Below are 22,737 nucleotides of genomic sequence, written 5' to 3' on the forward strand. Positions count from 1 at the left end.
GGGAAAAAGATACAGAAGTCTGAGGACACTTATCAACCGATTCAAGAACAGCTTCTTCCCTGCTGCTGTCAGACTTTTGAATGGATTTACCTTGCATTTAGTTGATCTTTCCCTACACCCTACCTATGACTGTAACACTACACTCTGCGCTCTCTCTTTCTCTATGTATGTTATGTTTTGCCTGCATTACGCACAAGAAACAATATTCTTCACTATATACTAATACTTGTGACAATAATAAGTGAAATCAAATCAAATCAAAGCCTTTTACCATCTTCAGTGGGCTGTTTTTTAAAGTAATTGGAGCAAGAGTAGGCCTTAGCCCCTCAAGCCTGTTCTGCCATTCAGTAAGATCATGGCTGACCTGTGACATATCTCTATCTACCCATCTTGGTCCCTGTTGGTCAATGCTCATTAGATGTATGCTTGGACATCTGATCATGTGATATCTGATAAGTGGAGTGGCTGCGTGTTCACAGACTCCCTCTGGACTGGCTCTGGACTAATCATGCCAACTTGGGGAAGAGCTGGGACAGAACACATTGTGGCATTAAAAATATAGTAGTGGTCATTGCCAGGCTGCCTTCTCATAGCGGGAGGTAATGGCCTAGTGAAATTAATGCAAGACTATTAATCCAGAAACTCAGCTAATGTCCTGGGGACTTGGGTTCAAATCCTGTCACAGCAGATGGTGGATTTTGAATTAAAAAATAAATAAGCCTGATATTAAAGACAATAAAAGTATTGTTGATTGTCAGAAAAACCCAGTGTAATTTTTTTCTCCTGGGTTGTTCACTGGAGAGAGTATTATCCTAAATTTCAGGAGACCTGTTGGTAATCTTGGATCCTAACAGTGGATCAATGCACCCCTCTCTTTCTGTTTAGAATCTTAATTAAGGATTTGCTTTATTTGTTACGGGCAGAAGGTGGATATTTCCATTAGAATGGATACCATTTGTAAATAGCACTTGAATTAATAACTCTTTGCAGCTCCTCCTTGTTAGTATTAACGAGTTAAGGGAGTCAAAACATGCCTTTCTGTTCAGCATGACTAGTCTTTCATGTTCAAACAAATCATTAACAGATTGAGCCAGATATCCTAATGCCTCACCCTCCGACAATTACGTTAGTAAATTGAAAATATGCAGCTACTTTCAATGGATTGCTTCAGTTGTGCTACAGATGATAGTCAGTTACCTTCTTCTGCCATCTGCACTGGTAATAATTTGAGCCACATCAATCTGCAACTTAAATATTTCAAATCACTCTACATCTTCTCAAAAACAGTCTTGTATTTAACACTTCTGCTTGTGTCTGTTTTTATATATTACACCCTATAAAAGATAATATCCTTACTGCAAAGCTATAGATAATCAAGTTACACAAATTAAGATCTTGACATGGGACTTGCCACTATTCACTCGGGTGTAGGTGCTGCTGGCAATGTGAACATTTATTATTTTCCTGAAAAGGTGGTGATGCAAGCCTTCTTTTAAGTTGAAAGTAGCACAATGACTTTCTAGGCCATTTTAGAGGGTAGCTAAGGGACAACCACAATGGTGGGGATTGGAGTCAAACATAGGCCCAACTTGGTAAACAGCTGGTTTACATCCTTAAGGGACATCAGGGAACTACTTAGGCTTTTGTGAAAATCTGACAGCTTCATAGTCACTCATCCCAGATTTCTAAAATTTTATTCATGATGGGTTTTGAACTCATAGGGCAGGATTTTATGACCTTGCTGATCCTGAAACTATAAAATCTCACGCAGTTACCTTCTTCTGACATCTGCAACAGACCTTTTCCTGTCTGCCCCTCCCCCGCTCCAATTCCTGTGGTGGATGGGGCAGTAAAATTCTAGCTGAATTTATCATTACTCTTGCCTTTGAGTTGCTTATTTAATAATAGAACCATTATGCCACACTAAGCCATATGGGTGAAGAAAATGTGAGATTTGATCCTCTGTGTTGAGCTAGCTGACTTCAGCTGGGTTAACAGTAGTGGTGCTATAACCGTATCACACTGGGTGAGACCGCAGGTAGCTGGTGAAGGATTGCACTCCTGATCACTGTATGGTGCCTCCCTCCTCATGCGCTCATGAGATGAAGACAAGATCAGCCTAAGCTGACACATTTCCCAGGTTTGGATAATATGATGGAAATCACTGTGAAGAGTTCTGGACAAATAATGATCACATGCATAAGGTTCTTGCTCCATGAAACTACATTGATAGCAGAAGAATCAACACCTTCAGCGAGTGAAGAGGAGACGGGACAATATGTGAAGAAAGAAAAATTTCAACTTTATGGCTCGACTTGATAATTATCCCATCACAATGAGTGAAATAAAAAAAAACACGTTGTGAATATTGAGGTAGATCTGAGTTAACAAGAGTATCAGAGTTGATCTGCCTAGTGTGCATTTGAACAAAAGCTTGGCAGTTAACTACTCTCTGCTGCATTCTCCATGGTAACATCTCTACCAATCAGAGTTCGCTTGCCAACTAATCAGCATTCTCTTATCAGTATAAATTGTTATTCCCTTGATATTCTTGCGAACTATTCTGATGACAGCAATACAAAAAGCCTTGACAGCAAGTCTCTTTTTCAGCAATAAATAATAATAATTTGCAATTATTGTAGCTTGTCAGACCACTCAAAATGTTCAATAGGTTTCGCTGCATAATGTAACAAATACTATAGCTAATTTGTTAACACTACTTCTCTGTTAAGATTTTTATCCTAAAAGCAGGCTTCTGATATTGCAACACTTCCTCAGTCCTGCACTAAAGGGACAACATTGTTTCTGGAAATGCATAAACTTCAAGCTGGAGGATGAGTGTGTATCTATTCAGCCACAATGAGGTTTTATGTTTGCTGATACTTTAATCTACCAGCTTGAAAATACAGCAGCCTCAGCCTCTTAGAGTATCATCAGAAATGTACCTCAAATAGTCCAGCAAAAAGGAACCTTTTATTGGAACATAGGAACAAGAGTAGGCAGTTTAGCTCCTTAAGCTTCTTCCACTATTCAATGTGCTCCAGACTGACCTGCAACCTAACTCAACATATCTGCTTTTGTCTTCGTATTTGTGCTTAGCAAAAATCTGTCAATCTCACTTTTAAAGTTAACAAGTGATTTAGTATCATTTTGAGGGGAGAACATTAAACTTCTACCATCTTTTGCAGAAAGAAGTTTTTCCTAATTTCACTCCTGGAAGGTCCGGCTCTAATGTTTTTCACATTAGGTGAGATTTTTTGGCCTCGCTTGTCCCAAAACTAAACCGCCCAAAGTTCACAGATCTTCCAATGTTCTGCCTCTCACCTGCTCCGATTCCTGTGGTGAGTGGGCCAGGAAAATTCCGACCTATATGTCACCCTTCCACAACCCCCTCCAGCAATTCCCCTACCCCCATCCAGTCTTAGTCTCCTCAACCAACAGAAAAGGTTTCTTCTAATCTCACCTAATATCTGGTAAACTTTGATAAATTGCCTCTTAACTTTCCAAATTCAGGGAACAGCTTTACGTTGAATGTGATTATGGGCCCGATTTTACCAATAATTTGCACCTGTTTGCAGGCGCGAAATCATGGTAAAGTAGGGTGTGAGGCCTTTAGTGCGATCTGCACCCAAGTCTGCGCAGATTGCCACTTTACTGTGACCCGCGAATGGTGGGGATCCGGTCCGCACCCAAATCGGGTGCAACAATGAGTTAAATGCATTTGCATGCATTTAAATTGAATTAATGAACTGCCCGCCCAACTCTATCAGCATTTCCCCCTTTACCATTGCATTTACTAATCCAGAACCGCGCTTTTAGGGACCTGCTGAATAAAAGTCTAGGTCGGGTGCTCCAGCCTCTGAAGAGTGCATTCAGTGTATGCAACGGCTCTCTGGCTCAGATCAGTGGTGGAGGAGGCGGTGGGGGCAGGTCAGATCATTGTCTCGTTGGAGCGGGGAGGAGGGGAGTGAGGTCAGATCGTTGTCTGGTTGGTGGGGGGAGGAGGAGGAGGCGGGTCAGATGTATCTCTGGCGAGGGTGGGGGGGTGGGGGGTAGGGCTGATCGTTGTCTCTTTTGTTTTCAGATTGAAAACTAGTTTTATTTGTTCATTCTGATTGGTCACTGATGTCCAAAACCTGATGTAAGTTTTACTGGTTCAACTTACACCTGAATTCACATTTGAACATATTCAGAGTCAAACTAGAACAGTTGTCTACAAATAAATTATAGTTTGTCATCTATCAGTGTTCTATCATCCCAGATGGGACTTGTGTACATGTGCCACAGGCTTATTGTTTAACTTTTGGTTTATAAAATAAAACACTGTCCCTTTCCAATTGGCTTCCTGAGTTAGTACGTTTACAAAGGATGCTATTTGTTACCCTAATTATTGAATTCTTTGTATACATCACATTATACTTCCCCTCCTCAGCACCATCTCCCCATCACCCCACTACGTTGGACAACCTCCTGCTCTAAGCTGCCTTGGTCTGCACTCTAGCTATTTCTCTGACTGGTTAAAAAGTACTTTGTATCTATTGGATAGGATCAGTTTCTGTAGTCTCTTGCTCTCACTCTCACCTGGATTCCGTTACTCTCTGCATGCTATCAGTCACACCAACCCACATTCTCAATCTGCATCTCACTATGAAATGTGATTTTCTGTTCATGGTCTGCCTTACAGCAATCCGAGATACCACCATACTTTATTATGCCGTTTAAAGTCAGCTCTGTGAAAGCTTAACTGGTCTTATCACGATTCAGACAATTTCTACAGTGACAAGCCAACTCCTTTCAAGATTACTATTATGGAAGATGTTCCCATGGGTTACACCCAGTTAATTACTATACTATTTGAGCATTTCCAATTCATTCTTTGGAGCATGCAATAGATGAATATGTACAGTGAAAAATAAATTGAATTGAGCACTTGAGCTACTCCTCATGTTGTTTCAATGCTTCACAGTCCCAGGGGGCACAGGGAAAGCAGGCACAATGCAGGCATATGGGAAACATGGCTTAAGTGTCAAATGCAGGCATTTTGTGTGTATGCTCAGTAAAATATAAAAAAAATCTTGCCTCAGAATCCCAAAAATCTTAGGGGCAGCATGGTTTGTTCCTCAGTACACAGGCTGTTATGATAGTGAGCCATGGGCTGCACGGTGGCACAGTGGTTAGCACTGTGGCCTCACAGCACCAGGGACCTGCGTTCGATTTCCGGCTTGGGCTACTGTCTGTGTGGAGTTTGCATGTTCTCCCCTTGTCTGCATGGGCTTTTTCTGGGTGCTGCAGTTTCCTCCCACAGTCCAAAGATGTGTGGGTTAAGTGGATTGGCTTTGCTAAATTGCCCCTTGTATCAGGGGGACTAGCAGGGAAAATACATGGGGATAGGGCCTAGGTGAGATTGTGGTCAGTGCAGACTCGATGGGCGGAATGGCCTCCTTCTACATTGTAGGGATTCTATGATTCACATTCCATTTTGTTCCTTCAAAAAATCTCAATGGTCTGAATATTGCGCTCAGGGCACGCCTGAAGTCAGTGTGGGTGGAAGTAGGTGTGAAACCTGCTCCCACTGAGATTGCATAATTAACACGTTATCATACTGGATGGCTAATTAAGGCCCTCCAGTTTGTAACATGTGTCCCAGTTCGGTCTCCGAGTGGGCGAAGGCAGGAATATGTCAGGTGCTGGGCTCAATGAGGACCCAGTGGGGGAGAGGGGGTTTAAAATGAGAGGAGGCAGGTCCTTGAAGGCTACCAGGAGCTTTGAGAGAGGCTGAGGAAGCTCTGTAGTTGAAGTCCAAGAACTTAACTGTCATTCAGCAATGTCAGCAGCATCAGGAGGCCATGGAAGGCAGGAGAGCAGGTCAGATGTGCTGTGCCCCTGTATTACAGATGAGTGCCTATCTGCACTAGTATAGGAGGTCAGTGGCAGGCACAGCATCCTAATGCCCAGGGATAGCAAGAGAAGGCTGCCCCACCTCACTAAGAAGGCCTGGACTGAGGTAGCTGCTGCTATCAGTGGGCACGATCATGTGCATTACATCTGCAGTGCTGCAAAATGTTCACCAATCTTCTGTGGTTGGCAAAGTTAAGTGCAAAGGTGGTATGGATCTGTACGGAGAGGTGTAATTAAGTATCCTTGCTCCTGTGCGCTTATGGGACTGAGTGCGTATGCCAACTGACACTGAAGCCTGCCTTGCCACAGTGCATTGGAGGAGGTGGTGGTGTGCCACACTGAAATGGCCTGCTAAATGCTCGTGTGGGGGAGGAGGAGATGTAGGGGGCACATGAAATGAGAGTGCTGACTCTTGTGTAGAGGCAACTTCAGGGTCTTGTAGGGAGAGTTTAGCCAGGCTAGGACTTTATTCCTTGGAAAGTAGGAGAATGAGGGATGACCATATTGAGGTGTATAAATCATGAGAGGCATAGATATTGAACACAAATCGTCTTTTTCCCAGGGAAGAGGAATTGGAAACTAGAAGCCAGAGGTTTAAGGTGAGAGGGGAATGATTTAAAAGGGACCTGAGGGGCAACGTCTTCATGCAGAGGATGATGCGTGTATGGAATGAGCTGCCAGAGAAAGTGGTTGAGGCGGGTACAATGGCAACCTTTAAAAAGCATTTCAATAAGTACGTGGATGGGAAAGGATTAGAGGAATATGGGCCAAATGCAGGCAATTGAGAGTAACTGGGAGGGCTCCCTGGTTGGCATGGATTAGTTGGGCTAAGGGCCTGTTTCCATGCTGTATTGCTGTATGACTCTATAATTCATATGACACCCCAAGGGTTCAAGGGGTCACTCCTGGACCTATAAACCAGTACATCTGCTGTGACTTCTGGGGCTCTGCCTGTGTGAGAGATGGATGAGGCATCTTGCTTTTTGATTGGTGTCCGTTCATAAATGGGAATAGGAAGGTGCAGAAATGCATTCCTGGTGGATGAACTGCCTGTTGTCTCTGGGCGTCTCTCAGGGTGCTGTGGACAAGGGCAGCAGCTCCTCTGCTCCTTTACCAGTGGCTATCCATCTGATGATGTCTCAACATCTGAGGATGTTATATCCGGCCATGGAGCTGGATACACCTTCCCAGTAAGACTTCTCACAACACCAGGTGAGACTCACCTGACGAACGGGCAAACCCCAAAAGCTTGTGTGTTTACTATCAAATAAACTAGTTGGGCTTTAACCTGATGTTGTGAGACTTCTTACTGTGTTTACCCCAGTCCAACGCCGGCATCTCCACATCATGTACACCTTCCCAGCCAGAGCCAACTCAGGCACTGGTGGCCAAAGGATGCTTGCTAAGGCCAACAAGACAGTGAAGTCAACAGGCTGCCTTGAATGCCACTGCCAGCAAGATGGGCACCAAGACGCAGCACCCACAGGCATAAGCTTAAGGCACCTTCAGCACCACAGGGATGTGTCATGGGTAACATTAATTGTATTCATTACTTTGAATTTTCTGTTCAGTTTAGAATGTTTGTATGCTGTTTTTATGTCAATGTGAAGTCACATAATCATTTTCTTTAATCCAGTGGGCTCAGTTGGCTGCATGCTCTGTAAAATGGCAAGATATTGTACAGCCTTGTTAATGAAGGGCTTTGTGTGATGCAGCATTTCTGAGTTGGGCTCTGAAGGAAAGTTTTATTGCAAGTCATTGGATTGAGTCGGCCTCCATACCTTGGATACCTAGCTAAAAGTTCATTGGATCAATACATCCCTTCCCTGCTGGCCCCGCACCAATTGAGCCTGTGCCTCTCCTCTTAAAGGTCTTTACCTGGGATGCTGTCTGCACTCACCTTGCTTTCTCTCCCTCTTGCCCTTCTCTTCCTCTTCTACCAGAAGAACACACTGTCCCTACGGAGCAGATACAAAGGGCCTATGCTTTGCAAATGATGAAACTCTATTCTCCAATCCTCAGGAAAACCATCTCGGGAAGTCCTGAAATACTGAAATCATGCTTCAACTACTAAACAATAACTAATAAGCTCAAAGACAATTCAATCCTCTCACAGCTATGAAGTCTACCACAGAGAAACTGCTGCTGCTCTGGGGACCTTTTATCCTGCCCTTGGATGAGCAAATAAAAAATACATAATGAGCACCCACCCGTTTTGCCCACACGACAAGCTAAAAATCACACGGGTAATGTCAAATCCCTGCCAATTGGACTTTTAGGGGGAACTTTCCCATCCCGTCCACCATGGGGCTTGTAGGGGATGGGGGGGGGTGCACCATGCAAAGGTCCGTTGGCCTCGGGTGGGATTTTCCAGTTTTGGGGCGAGTGTTGCCCTTAATGTCCTTAACTGAACTTTTAATTGTTGGCCGACAAACATCCGATCCTTTCCGACCTCAAAATTGCATGTGTCACAGAAACACTCCCGGCATCTTCCTGCACTCTCCAATTGGGTGTGCCCCTGATCCGGCCGTATGAAGTTCAGGCCTGTGTCTATTGGCTGCAAACTCACAAGTGAATGTAGCAGCTGTGAACTCTGTACACATCTGCAAAATCTTTTTACTTCACTTTTTGTGATGCGGAGGATTAATTTTGTTCTACAAAGGCAGCATTGGACTTCAGGTATTCATCAAGTTGGCACCATAAACCATTGAAATAACTTCATTTGGATTTAGTTCTTTAAAAGAAAAAGAATAAAAAATTTTTCGAGTGAAGAATCTTCTGTTCAAAGACCAACCTATGCCAATGCAGGGACTGTGTAAATAGACCACCAATCAACACTGATTTTCAAGTGACAATCCATGGCCATCTTTTATCACAAGCAGCATACAATGATTGCCAACTGCAATAAAAGCCAAGATAATCCCGCTGTGTAGCTCCACTATTCATTTCCAGCATTTGGATACAGTGCTCTGTTGAGTTACCTCAGGGCAACTTGAGTTGCTATGCCAGCAGAAAAATAATCAAGGAGAAACTGCAGAGGAGGATGCCACACACAGCTGACCAAGTGGTGAAGCACTTGATTTGAAGTTAAGATCACGGGTTTAGGTTGCAAGGTTTTTCAGTTATATGATGTGCCAGGTAGAGAGTGATATTTAATTATTGAAGAGGGGAAGTGGAGGGAAAAGCAGGTGGAAGCTAACACCCCCTTGGTTGCTACAGCAACACTCAAAGACACCTTCCAGTTCTTGAATTTGTTACCTCCCAAAGGGGAAGTTTCAGAGTAGTTAGCAGTATCCAGGAGGAGAGAAATAAAAATAACATTTTGTGTGGCTATTAAGGTTTGATGTAAGTACGATCAGGCATAGGTGGGACACAAGAGAGTACCATCAACCTGCAAAACAACTGTTAGCCTTGTCAGGCTGGAAAATTCCACCCTTTAGCTATTGGTAGCTTAGAGTTTTTAATGAGCTAAATAAGAATTTTGTGAACTAGTTTTCAATGTATTCTGATGAAAGAAATGTCTCCACTACACTAACTTGTGTTTTCTCTTTACAGATGTTGATTAGGCCATTGTGTATTCTCAGCAGTTCCTGTTTTTATTTCAGTAATGATTTGTTTATCCCTTCATAGCCTTCATCATTTCTTACTGAATTGGAGACTTCATGATCTTTGGAATGTAGGAGATAGAAGCAGGAATCAGCCAGGGAGCTCCTTGAGCCTGCTTTGTCATTCAACTAGATTATCATAGAACCATGGAAACCCTACAGTGCAGAAAGAGGCCATTCAGCCCATTCGAGTCTGCATCGACAGCAATCCCACCCAGCCCTATCCCCATAATCCCACATATTTACCCTACTAATTCTTCTAAGCTATACATCCTGGGACTCTAAGGGGCAATTTAGCATTGCCAAAACACCTATTCCACACATCTTTGGACTGTGGGAGGAAACCAGAGCACCTGGAGGAAACCCATGCAGGCATGGGGACAACATGCAAACTCCACACAGTCACCCAAGCCAGGAATCGAACCAGGGTCCTTGGAGTTTTGAGGCAACAGTTCTAATGACTGTCTCACCATGCCATGAGTGCTGGTCTTCTATCTCAACAACATCCTGCACTATCTGCTTATCCCTTGATATCTTCGATATTTAGAAATCTATCACCTCTGGCTTGAACATACCCAATGACTGGGCCTCTATAGCCCTCTGGGGTAAAGAATTACAAATATTCACCGTCTGAGTGGAGAATTTTTTCCTCATCTCTGTCCTAAATAGTCTACCTTTTCTTCTGGGATTGTAGCCCCTGGTTCTAGACGCCCCCCCCCCCCCCCCCACCACCCCCCCCCGCCCCGACTCACCTCCACAGCCAAGGGAAACTTCTTTTCTACATATACCATGTCATCTCGTTAAGAGCTTTGTGTGTAGTAATGAGATCATCTCTCATTCTTCTAAACCCCAGAGAAGTCTCCTCAGTCTTTCCTCACAAGACAATCACAGTGTCCCATTCATCAGTCTGATGAACCTTTGTTCATTTTCCCCCCGACCCCTCTATAGCAAGTATACCCTTCCTGAGGTAAGAAGACCAGAATTGCACACAATATTGTCTGTTCAGTCTCACCAAGGCTCTATACATCTGTAGCAAGACTACCTTACTCCTGTACTCAAATCCTTTCTCAAGGCTAACACATCATTTGCCTTTCTAAATGCCTGTTTTACCTGCACATGAACTTTCAGTACCTTCTGAACAAGGACATCCAGGCCCCTTTTGACATCAACACTTTTCAATCTCCTGCCATTTAAGAAATACTCTGCATTTTTTTCTTACCAAAGTGGATAACTTTACACTTTTCATGTTACATTACATCTGCCATATTCTCGCCCACTCACTTAGCTCAGTTAAATCCCATTGAAGCCTCTTAGCATCATCCTCACAACACACACTCTGTGTGTCATCAGTAAAATTGGAATTATTACATTTGATCCCATATCCAAATCATTGATTTAAATTGTGATTAGCTAGGAACCAAGCATTGACCCATGTGGTGCCACGCTAGTAATAGCTTCCCAACCAGAGAATGGACCATTTATTTCCATTCTTTGTTTTCAGTTCATTAACCAATACACAATCTATGCCGGTATATTATCCCCAATCCCACTTACTCTCATTTTGTACACTAAGCTTTTATGTTGAACCTTATTGAAAGCCTTTTGAAAATCCAAATACATCACATCCACTGGTTCCCCCTTGTCTATTCAGGCTGTTGCATCCTCAAGAATCTCTAATAGACTTGTCAAACATGATTTCCCTTTCATAAATTCATGTGGACTCCTCCCAATGCTGCCATTGTTTCCTAAGTATAGAATTATTACATCCTTTATGCTAGACTCCAGCATTTTTTTACCACTGATATCAGCCTAGCAGGTCTATAGTTCCACTATAGTTCTCTCTCAACCTCCTTTCTTAAATAGTGAGGTTACATTTACTACCTTCCAATTTGCAGGAACCATTCCTAAATCTATAGGATTTTGGAAGATGACATTTACTATCTCCATAGTCATCTCTTTCAACACTCTGGGTTGTAGATCATCAGGTCTAGGGAATCTATCAACTTTCAGTCCCATTAATTTCTCCAGTATTGCTTCTTTACTGATAGTAATTTCCTTCTGGATGTTAATCTCGCTGGTCCTTTGGTTCTCCAGTATTTTTGGGAAGTTTTGTTGTCTCTTATTCCAGGAAGATAGACACAAGTGATTTGTTTGATTTCTCTGCCATTTCCTTACTCCATTATAAGTTATTCTGCCTCTGCTTGTGATGGGCCCACATTTGGCTTTTGCTCATCTTTCCTTTTTATGTACCTATTAGAAGTTTTACAGTGTTTTTATGTTTCTTGCTAGTTTACTCTCATATTCTATTTTTTCCTTTCTGCATCAGTTTCTTGGTTCTGCTTTGCTGATTTCAAAAGGCTTCCAAATCCTCAGGCTTACCATTTTTTCTGGCAACTGTATAGACCGCTTCTTTTGATCTAATAGAATCCTTAACTTTATCTTGTTTGCCAGAGTTGAGTCACTATTCCTGCTGGGTTCTTGTGCAGCAAAGGGATGTGATTTTGTTGTAAGCCATCTGTTAATTTTTTAAATACTAGCCATTGCCTGTTTACCATCATATCCTTCAATGTAGTTTTACAATCTATCACAGCCAACTTGCCCTTCATACTTCTGTAATTTCCTTTATTTAAATTAAAGAGCCTTGATAGTTGGAGTGCTGAGAGGAATCAGGGTCTTTAATAAACTGGTATTTTCTGCATAGGAGGGCATTTTGGATTGAGATGAAGAAAAATGTCTTCTCTCGGAGAATGGTGAACCTGTGGAGTTTGCAACCACAGATGGCTATGGAGGCCAAATCACTGAATACATTTAAGAAGGGAATAGGTAGATTTCTAGACTCTAAAGACATGTGTGGAGAGCACTGGAGTGTTGTGTTGAGATGGGGAATCAGTCATGCTCCTGTTGAAGGGCAGGGCAAGCTTGAAGGGCCAAATGGCCTACTGCTCCCCCTACTTTCTATGTTTCTGTTTCTCAATCTGTCTGCATACTTTGACAAGGTTTATCACACCACTCACTGAAATTCAGCTGGGTGGGGTTCAACTTGCCTGGTTCCATTCTTAGCTATCCTGTTATGCCAAAGAAACACTTGTAATGGTTTCCCTTCCTGCTCCTTCACCAGCGTTCCCAAAATTCTATCCTTCATCCCTTCTATTTCTTATCTACATGGCAACATTAATTGAAAACATATCATCAGCTTCCACAGGTGTGCTGACAACATCCAGTTGTAAATTGACACCAGTTCTCTCAATCCCTACGCTGCCTGTAAATTGTTAGATAGTTCCATTAATTGTCTGCCATCCGGTACTGGATGAGGAAAAATTTTCTCCAGTTAAATATTGGCAGGATTAAAGCCGTTAGGGGTGATTCTCCCAGCCTACTGCACTGCTTTAACAGGAAAGACATTAGCAGAGGCCATGTAGGGGGCTGCCTGCTGGGCACCATGGCCTTCACAAGTCTCCAGCCGCTGGTATTCCAGCATCTTCAGCTTTGCACCGGAAATCAGTGCAGAGCTGATCTCCATATTTAAATCAGAACTTTAATCTCATTAGTGGGCCCGGGACTGAAGTCCCCAGGCCCACTGGCCTCTTCCACTCCCCCACTCCAGGAGTGGTTCACTCCTGGGTGCTGGCGGCCTGACCCCGCTGGAGTGAAGGGGGCCATGGAGGCCTCCCAGGTCAGGGGTAAGGGAAGGTACCCTCTTGGTATTGTCAGCCTGGTACTGACAGCCTGCCCCCCCCCCACCCCCCACCACCCTCCCCACACCCCCACCCCCACCAGCCCTGCCTGAGGGACAAAGTGGCAATGCCCAGGAGGCATCTTGACACTGCCTACCAGGCATTGGTCAGTGCCAAGGGGGTGGAGCCAGAAGGCGCTGGGGCCTATAGCTACAGGGCCTCTGGGGGAGATTGTGCGTTAGGGGGCCCGCTGTGACTCTATAGTCAGGATCACAGGCAGAGGGAGAGAAGGGGCTGATTAGGACTGGCTATTGGGGTGGTTGGGGGGTGCGGAGAGAATGGGAAATTGGGGAAGCTGGGCATGGGGTAGGAAAGATTGGAGGAGCAGTGATGCAGAAACATGGAGCTGGCCAGTAATCGAGCTGGCCAGCAATCAGGAGGCCGGCAATGTAGGGTTACTGCGCATATGCTGATATCCACTCTGACAGATCGGTGCATGCTCAATGGCCTGCTCAGCTTTATGCTGCTGGCCTCTTCAGCGGGAATAGGACCCACTTTCTGATTTTTAATGTGATTCACACTAACGCACTCGGCAGTCGCTCAGAGTGTGGGAGATTCATTTTGAAATTCTCACCGAAAAATCAACGGGATTTACTGCAGTTTCTACACAAATTCGACACTTAGAATGTTTTTGGGAGAATCCCGGATATTGCCTTTGTTCCCTACATCAACTGTCCCCCCACCATTTCTTCTATTTCTCCTTGAGAAGTGTCAGGTGCTGAACTACACAGTTCATAACCTCGGTGTCATAGTTGACCTTGAGAGGAGCTTCCGATCACATATCGACATCATCAGTAAGACTGCCTACATTCACCTCCATAAATCACCCTCTGCCTCAGCTCAAATGCTGATGAACCACTCAGTTATCTCATTCTTTCCTCAAAACATGAACTCTCCTGGCTGGCCTCCCACGTTCTATGATCTGCAACTTTGGAGTCATCAAAACTTCCTTTGTGCACATTTAAACTCACACTAGGTGCTCAATGACCTACATTGGTTCTCAAAATCCAATTTTAAAATTCTGCTATTTTCAACATTTCTATGGCCTCATCTTTCATTATGCTGTCTCATCAAACTCTACAACTATTCGGGATATCAGTATTCATCTAATTCTAGCTTCTTGATTTTAACTGCTCCATTATTAGTATCTGTGCTTTCAGCTATAAAATCCCTAAGCTCTAAAATTTACTACTCTCTCTTTCTACCTCTTTCCTTCTTTAAGATCCATTTCTTTGATTGAGCTTTTGGCTATTGGTCCTAATATCTACGTTGCAGCTCAGTGTCAAATTTTCTTTGTTACACTCCTATGCACTGCTATAGAATTTTGTAAATTATTTTAACAGCACCGTGTAAATATAAAGAATTGTTGTTTTTATCTCTATTTTAAGTCATAAAAATTTCCAAACAGCTCCATATCTTCCTTGGATCTTTCTTTTCCTTTAAAACCCAAGTTTGGTGCCACATAACTCACCACTTCTTCATTTACCTTCTCTTCTCTTCCTAACCTCAGTGGTGTCCAGGATGTTGACCTAAGTTTCTCAGTTTGAGTGAAATGTGAGGCAGATTGGACAAACAAATCTTCCAGAAAAGTAATACCACAGCACTCTGTACCCAAACTGTGTTTACATCAGTGTTACTGGTTCCATTTAAGGTCTATCAGTCTGTACCACATAACGGTTGGATCATCAGAACCAAACTAAAAGAATGGGGATGAAACTGGAAACTGTATTTTATGTTTCTTATGGAGAAATCCACAAGGCCTCATCATACATATTGCAGACAGAATTCTCACAGTCAGTATTCAAAAATGGGAAATTGATAGCAAAATGTTTGTTTTCATGCAAAAATTGATTTATATATAGGATGGACATTCAATTATGGGTGCTGTGATAGGGAAAGCGTAAGTTATTTCTGGATAGACGTGTTGGTATGAGCTATGTGTAATCTTTGGAAGTAAGCATGCTTATAATACGCACAAATTTTGAGGGGTATATATCACATTTACTTAGGTTATTACATGAGTATACAACAGCAAAGAATAGTTAGAAGACCATCAATTAGTCACATGGTTCTTACATCAGTCCACTCCTATTCAATCTATGAATTCCATGATGAGCACAGGTTTGATAGGTAAAGGGGGTGTGGTGTGGTTTAGGAACAGATGGCAGATGTGATCAGGTTTATGGATGATAGAATGTAAGAGACAGGTCAGGTGAGCATCGGAACAATCCAGTTTGCATGGAAAGGCATTAATGAGGGTTTCAGCTCAGGTGCAGAGGTGAAAGTATGTAGTTATTGTGATGGAGACAGTATGATGTTAGAACTCATAACCAGAAATATCTGTAGTTCTGGTTTCCTAAGTAGGATGAACATTTTCCACCCTATACTTAAGCAGCAATGTATTATCACTTTAGTATTCGATGACATGAAAGAATTTGGAATGCAGGAAACATCATCACCAAGCCAGTGAAAAACTGCACATTGATTATATGCTTGAATATTGCTACACGGAACTCTATAATTAAGAAAATAAAATGTTTTTAACTCAAAGCAGAAGTGGTTCTCATTCCTAGTTATGGGATAAAAGCAAATTTTAGAATTATAATTCATGTTGCTATACTTAATTTTTGTATGAATCTATACTCACATTTTAATCTTTACCATTATGTTATCTTGAGTTTCAAGATCAGATATATTTGCATAGGTTATTAAGTGTCTGTCATTTTGCACAATTAAATGCTTACCAGTGTATGACCAATCCACGTCATCAAAGAAGTTATTGTGCTGTCTGTAGAATCCGCGTGTCCCATCTGTTGAAATGAAAAATATCTTTATGGCAAAAAACACAAAGCATTATTAAAATAAATAGAAATATTACATATCATGATCACACAACCAACTTTGTGTCAACCACACACACACAAAACTGTCATTGTCCACAATATATTATTTGAAAATATTAGCATTACCCACAGTAAATCAGAGAATATATTCTTTTACTAATAGGAGTAATAATGTACCATTGGTGCAGAATATACTGTGTACTTCAGATGCTTTTGTGTGCAACATGATAAGTCACCAAAAGGTACCTTTCTGAGGTCAATCAGGGATTAATTGATGTTTGACAGATCCAGGAATTGACAAAATTTCAGAAGAATCCAACAGGAAATGTTAGGTCTTAGGATGTAAGAAACAAATGCTGTCATATGGTCCCTTAAACCTGCTTTGCCATTCAGTAAGATCAGGTTTGTTGGGCTTTGTTCCCATTATCTTCTCAAATATTTTCTCTTCACCAATATTAATTACATGTATAAATGAATTATTTCTACAAATGTTCGGCATTGCTTACTTACAGTTATATTGTTTTATTTAATTTCCTGATCCATTTGAGGTAACTTGCCCCTTATACTGGCATAATTGGTTTAGTGAAATTCAAGACTCTTGTTTCAGCTCTGACCATATCTTACTCAAACTCAGTATAAAATTCTACCATACTATAATCACTATTCTCTCTCTTCCTTATTACATTATATCTAAATTAATTTGTTCCCTAGTTGGTTCTTTGACATATTATTCTAGAAAGTTGCTTCAAACACATTCTATGAACACATATCTTTCAAACTACTCTTGCTAATTTTGTTCATTCAGTATATATAAAAAGTATCAGATAATCCCTTTTTATTTCTTGGCTACATCCAAACTGATTCTACATCCTAATTTTCTGGGGTGGGACCCTTCCTCACTTTATCTCAACCATTATTATCAGGCCTATCCATCCCCTCCTTTTTAATTTTGCCAATCTTTTCTAAAATTCAAGTACACCAGAATATTTAGTTTGCAACCTTATTCACTTTGTAAAAGTATCTCATGTATGAGGAGTAGATCAAGCCCATTTATCTCTATTTGCGCTGACAATTTATCCAACTTGTACTACTGCTTCATTATTCAGATATAACACCATTAATTGTAACTTGTTTACAAGTTTCTTCTTATGTGATCTTAGTTACTAATGCCCACCTGTCTTTTTTTATTTGGTTGTGGAACATGCACGTCATTGCTGGCCAGCATTTATTGTTTATCCCTAGTTGTCTTTGTTCAGAGGGCAATTGAGAGTCAACCACATTGCAGTGGTTCGGGAGTCACATGTAAGCCGTCTGGCCGGGTGACGTTGACAGATCAGGACATTAGTAAATCAGGTGGATTTTTCCAACAATCGACAATGGTTTTATGGTCATCAGCAGATTCTTAAATTCAGGTATTTCTTATTGAATTCAAATTTCATCAACTGCCATGGTGGGATTCGAACCCAGGTCAGGACTATTAACCCAGAACGTTAGCTGAGTTTCTGGATTAATAGTCCAGCAAAAATCCATAGGCCATTGCCTCTCCTGGTCTTGATTAAACTGTCTGCTCCTTCCTTGTGGGGAATAATATTTTATTAATTGCTATTATTTATTTATTTTAGTAGCACATTATTAACATGTTAACATAGCGTTAAGGCCAACGGCCTTGCCTATCAATTTACCTTCCATTTTAGCTTTCATTTCTAATTCTGCACGAAACGGTCTTTGATGTGACACATAAGTGTTGAAGGACTGACATATGAACCGTATGTTTTTGTTTCGCTTGGTTAACAATACTTGCGTGACACACCTGTGTTTATAAATGGAAGCTAAAAAAGCTCCTCAAGTCAATAATACCTTGATGATTGATGATAACTTGTGAAAAATGTCACCCATATTCTGCAGAATGGGATATAGTCTGTGCAGTATCTTCAGCATTCATCTTCCTGTATGCATTATTTTAACATAGTTTGTGTTAGATGGCAGGAGTGAAGAACATGATTTTAATCACTGCACATAAAATAGTGCACGGAAAGAACTAAATTTCTGTTTGATGGATCTGATAGAGCTGTTAGAGCTTCTGTGTGGACCTGGATGGATTGAAAACCAACAAGGGGTAGTAATTTGATCACAAGAGTTAATCAGCTTATTGGTTTTGATCGGAAAATGAGTGTCGAAATGATAGTTATGTATTTATATTTATTCCTATTAGCTCACTGGAGCGATGATGTATTAATGTCTGCACCAGAAGTGATCTAATAGACTTAGCTCGGGAAACAGAAAGAAACAGCAGCCATGGAAAAGATCACCCACCATTAATAAAGTTTTATTGCCTTTAATGAAAGACTGTCCTGCATATCTTGTCTCCAATGCACCACAAAAATTGATGACAAGGATTACCCACCCAGAAAGAAGAAATTAACTGAAATTAACATGGCCCAATGTGCCATGCCAGGGTGTCAGTGCCAGGGTGCCAGGGGGGCAGTGTACAGGTGGCACTACCAAGATGCATGGCCTGAAAGTCACTGTTGGGTTTCTGAGGAGGAAAGGGAGTTGAGTGGGGGATCTGAGGGCAGAGGGGGCTGAGTAGGGGTTGAACATAGAACATAGATCATAGAACAGTACAGCACAGTACAGGCCCTTCGGCCCTCGATGTTGTGACGAGCTATGTCCGAACCCAAGATCAAGCTATCCTACTCCCTCTCATGCTGGTAAGTCGGATAAATCTTATGTCTATGTTGTGTAGGGAGAGGATTCCTCTCATTGCTGAGGGTTTGGTGGTGCTTCCTCCACCCTTGCCAGTCCTCGCTTGCAAGAAACTGTACATTAGCTGTCTGGAGCAGATTCTGTTGGGAAGGCGGGTGAATAGCGAGAGCTATTTGAATTGGGCTTCAAGCCCATTAATTATATTTAAAGTTGTGAATTCCCACCATGGGCAACACTATTGGGGCCAACAGGGCAGCCTCGAACGGTCACCATGGGTTTGGCAACTGGCACTGAGCTCGGTTTTCTGCCAACTCCTGATTTTCCGGGCCATACGAAACTTGTCGGGAACGAGCAGATCTGTAGAATCCCCCTTAGTTTTCTTTTGGGAAAATTCCACCCCTAGACGTTCCCTCAGCACAGAGAGTACTGACATTTTGGATCTGTGATCGCTGGAAGCTACAGCTGAATAGTTATTATTTAAAGCCAATTTGTTGCAAATAACCTGTTGGATCCAAAAATAGTTTCTAATTACAAACAACAGCAGTGTTAAAAGTCTGTTATTCTCAGAAAGTGGATATTAATTAGAATGCCTGAAGGCAATTAATACATACATCTGCATTTTGGCCAGATAGTTTTTAAATCTTTTGAAAAACTTTTTACCACACATTTGTCTGATGAAATGTAACTTATTAGTGTTAAAGTTTAATGACGCAAGATTCAAATTTGAGCTTCTAACCTGCTGACTTCCATCCACTCGTGACCCGCAAGTTCCCATTCAAGTTATGCAGCATCCTTACTTGGAATCATATCCCTGTTTCTCCAGTGCACTGGATCTAAATCCCTGAACTCCATGCCTAAGTGCACTGTGAGAGTACCTACACCATGTGGACTGCAGCAGTTCAAGAAAGTGGCTCACCACAACCTGCTCAACACCAGCTCAGGGTTACCAATTAATGCTGTCCTTGCCAAGCAATGACTGTCCAGGTGCTTTGAATAAATAACATAAATAGCCTAACTGCTGTCAAGAACTATTCACCACTTGTTTCAATACCTCAAGTGCTGATCAGACTTTGGCCCCTTGCAATACAGGCTGAAATTCTCCTGCCTCACCCACTACAGGAACTGTAGCATGCAAGACAGGAAATTTGGCTGACCATTTATAGCTCTGTTGAGCTTGGGCGGGAATTTCCAGTCTTGGGGCGTGCGTGGCTGGAGGACTTCGCCCATTGTTTTACAAAAATCCTCCCCTGAATGGAGCAGAGACCCCTGCTGCAAATATTTTATCAAGTTATTAAACTTATAAAAAAATTAACTACACGTGTTACATGTCATCTTTCTCTAAAGTACAAAACTTCCATGTAAAGTGATTGGAGCCACACTATGGTGAAAAGTAAGGTAAACTTAATTTACAGTTGGCACATGCAGTCATTTCCATTGGAGGCTGTTCCAGCAAGGTCCAACTGGGAATTTAGAATGTGAAATGAGACTTCAACTACGTGAGTGGCAAATTGTAGGAAACCTAAATATCTCCCTGACAATCAATCTTGGTCAATCTCTATGAAATAACTTCCTCAGCTTGTGTTACTGAGGAGGCTTAAAATGTTCAATCCACAATTACTATATGACCCGGCATGCCAATATGAATCGAAAGAGCACCCTACAAAGCTCACAGCCGTACATGACATCCATCAATGACATTTACTGGTTCAATTATTCATTCAAATGTCAGCCCAGTCTAAAACTTTGACATACAAAATGTTAGCTGCATCAAGACAGATTGCTTTACTTTTAAAGCATAGCCTTTAGTGTGGTGTCAAGTAATTATTCCCAAAAATAATCTAAAAACACAACATGCAGACTAACTATGCAAAAACCATGATATAGGCAGACACAATGGCATGCTCTTTGAACTTACTAGAATTATAAGGGGTGGCACTGTGGCACAGTAGCACAGTGATTAGCACTGCTGCTTCACAGCGCCAGGGACCCAGGTACAATTCCTGGCTTGAGTCACTGTCTGTGTGGAGTATGCACATTCTCCCCATGTCTGTGTGGGTTTCCTCCAGGTGCTCTGGCTTCCTCCCACATTCTGAAAGATGTGCTGGTTAGGTGCATTGACCTAGACAGGTGCCAGACTATGGTGATGAGGCGAATTTCACAGTAACTTCATTGCAGTGCTAATGTAAGTCTTACTAGTGACTAATAAATAAACCAAACTAAGTTGCAAGAACATGTATCAAATTAAGATAGGACCACTGGAGATTCAGTTTTAAAAACTTTTACGGTTACAAAAGGAAGGTTTGGTTTTGCCCAGCTTATGGTTATTCCGCATAACAGAACTGAAGGTTGTAAATCAAATTTCAGGTCATATTTTACTTTAGCAATTTGCAATTCCCAATGATTCAGTGTGACTCCTGCCTCATCTTACAGTGTCAGATCTGCTTCATTCTCATAATGACTATGCTCATAGTTTTGGAATTCAGAACTCACATATTGCTAAAATAAAAAGACACGGGGGGGGGGGGCGATTCCCCCCCAAAAGTTTGAAGGGTCCTACTTTACCATTTTGAGTCTAAGAGGTGGGCAGACTTGAAACTGGGAGTCTTTCAGATGTGGCTTTTCACCACGTTCTCAGGCGCCTCTATACATGTTCTATCTGTAAAAATATCAGCGATTCTGAATCATGCTGCACAAGCCTGTGGGCAGGGCTTAATGCCCAAAACCCTGCAGGTCCAATCAGCACCTCCAACTATGCATGCACAGACAAAAGAAAATGATAGAATGTTGCTCCCCTGCCACATCCCTCCTGGGCTGGATAATGCCTTCCCCTGCCCCCGCAGACATTGCCTGACTCCTACAATATCACTGACTCCCTTATCCCCCTTCCCCCCATCACTCAGATCGATCAGGGCCCCTCCCCACTGATCTCATGCAGAGTGGCAGCGGAACCCCCTTCCACCCCACTGATCTCAGTTAGAGAGGCAGCAGACCACCCTCCCTTCTCACTCCCCCACCGATCTCAAGCAGAGAGCCATTAGAAGCTTGGCAGTTACCTCCTCACTAACTCAAGCACCCCAAATTAAACTTTTGTGGAGCATGTTTGTTTTGCACTGATTCTGGATGAGTGAATGCAGTGGCAAAGGGGTAAGGGCTGGTAAAGTTGGGTGTGCAGCTCATTAAGTCAATTTAAATGTATGCAAATGCATTTAAATGGTCACCATACCCATTTTGGGCATGGTCTCGATCGCCTCCACTTTTGGGTCTTGGTAAAGGGGAAACTGGCATGGAGGTGGGTGCAGTTTGTGCGACTCACCTCATGCCTGACTTTACCAGGTTTTTGCGCCCGAAAACGGGTGCAACACAATTGTGAAATCGGGCCTTAAGTGTCGAATTCTGTCAGTGCTGAGATTGGTACATGCACAGTGGGCCCTGTCTGCTGACCTCTGATTGCCGGCCAGCTTAATGGCTAGCCAGGCCCACGACCTCCACACATCACCAACCATGTGACCTGCCCCCCCAGCTGATTGCTAGCTCCCTTGAACATGTCCAGGCCCAGCCCCAACTCCCCCTGCCTCTTGGCCCTCCTCGATCCCTCCCCCCGCCTTGGGAATTTTGATCTCCAGTGCCCAGTGGTAAAAATACATTTCCTTAACATAGTAGGAAGTTATGAACGAATGACTGATTTTACATATCCTATTATCACTACGGGACTCATTGGCTCTATGTGGGATATAGAGCATACATTGTGTACACAGCACATGAGCTGTAGTATTGTACTTATTAGTCGTCTCTTATACATTGCCTGAGCTATTTCTTCACCATACAAGCTTAATGCCAATATCAGTTGCATCAAAGCTATCCTGTGGGATAATGGCTACCCAATCAAATCATTGCTTGCTGTGCATTGTGCATATCCATGAATTGGCCTAAAGCCACCACTTCTGGACCTGG

At 42.4% G+C, this 22,737-nt stretch overlaps 1 protein-coding gene across 4 annotated transcripts in view; it reads right to left on the reverse strand.

Moving 5' to 3' along the window:
• The window catches only part of ptprz1a (protein tyrosine phosphatase receptor type Z1a), a 231,950-nt gene that overhangs the window by 168,172 nt on the left and 41,041 nt on the right, over positions 1 to 22,737 (reverse strand). For all 4 annotated transcript variants that reach the window (XM_080190807.1, XM_080190809.1, XM_080190808.1 and 1 more), the window contains exon 2: positions 15,982 to 16,047. In XM_080190807.1, the coding sequence (XP_080046933.1) occupies positions 15,982 to 16,047 (66 nt within the window). The remainder of the gene's footprint in view (positions 1 to 15,981; positions 16,048 to 22,737) is intronic.

The sequence above is a fragment of the Carcharhinus amblyrhynchos genome, chromosome 6 (assembly GCF_965287045.1).
Source record: "Carcharhinus amblyrhynchos chromosome 6, sCarAmb.v2.hapA, whole genome shotgun sequence".
Classification (NCBI taxonomy): Eukaryota; Metazoa; Chordata; class Chondrichthyes; order Carcharhiniformes; family Carcharhinidae; genus Carcharhinus; species Carcharhinus amblyrhynchos.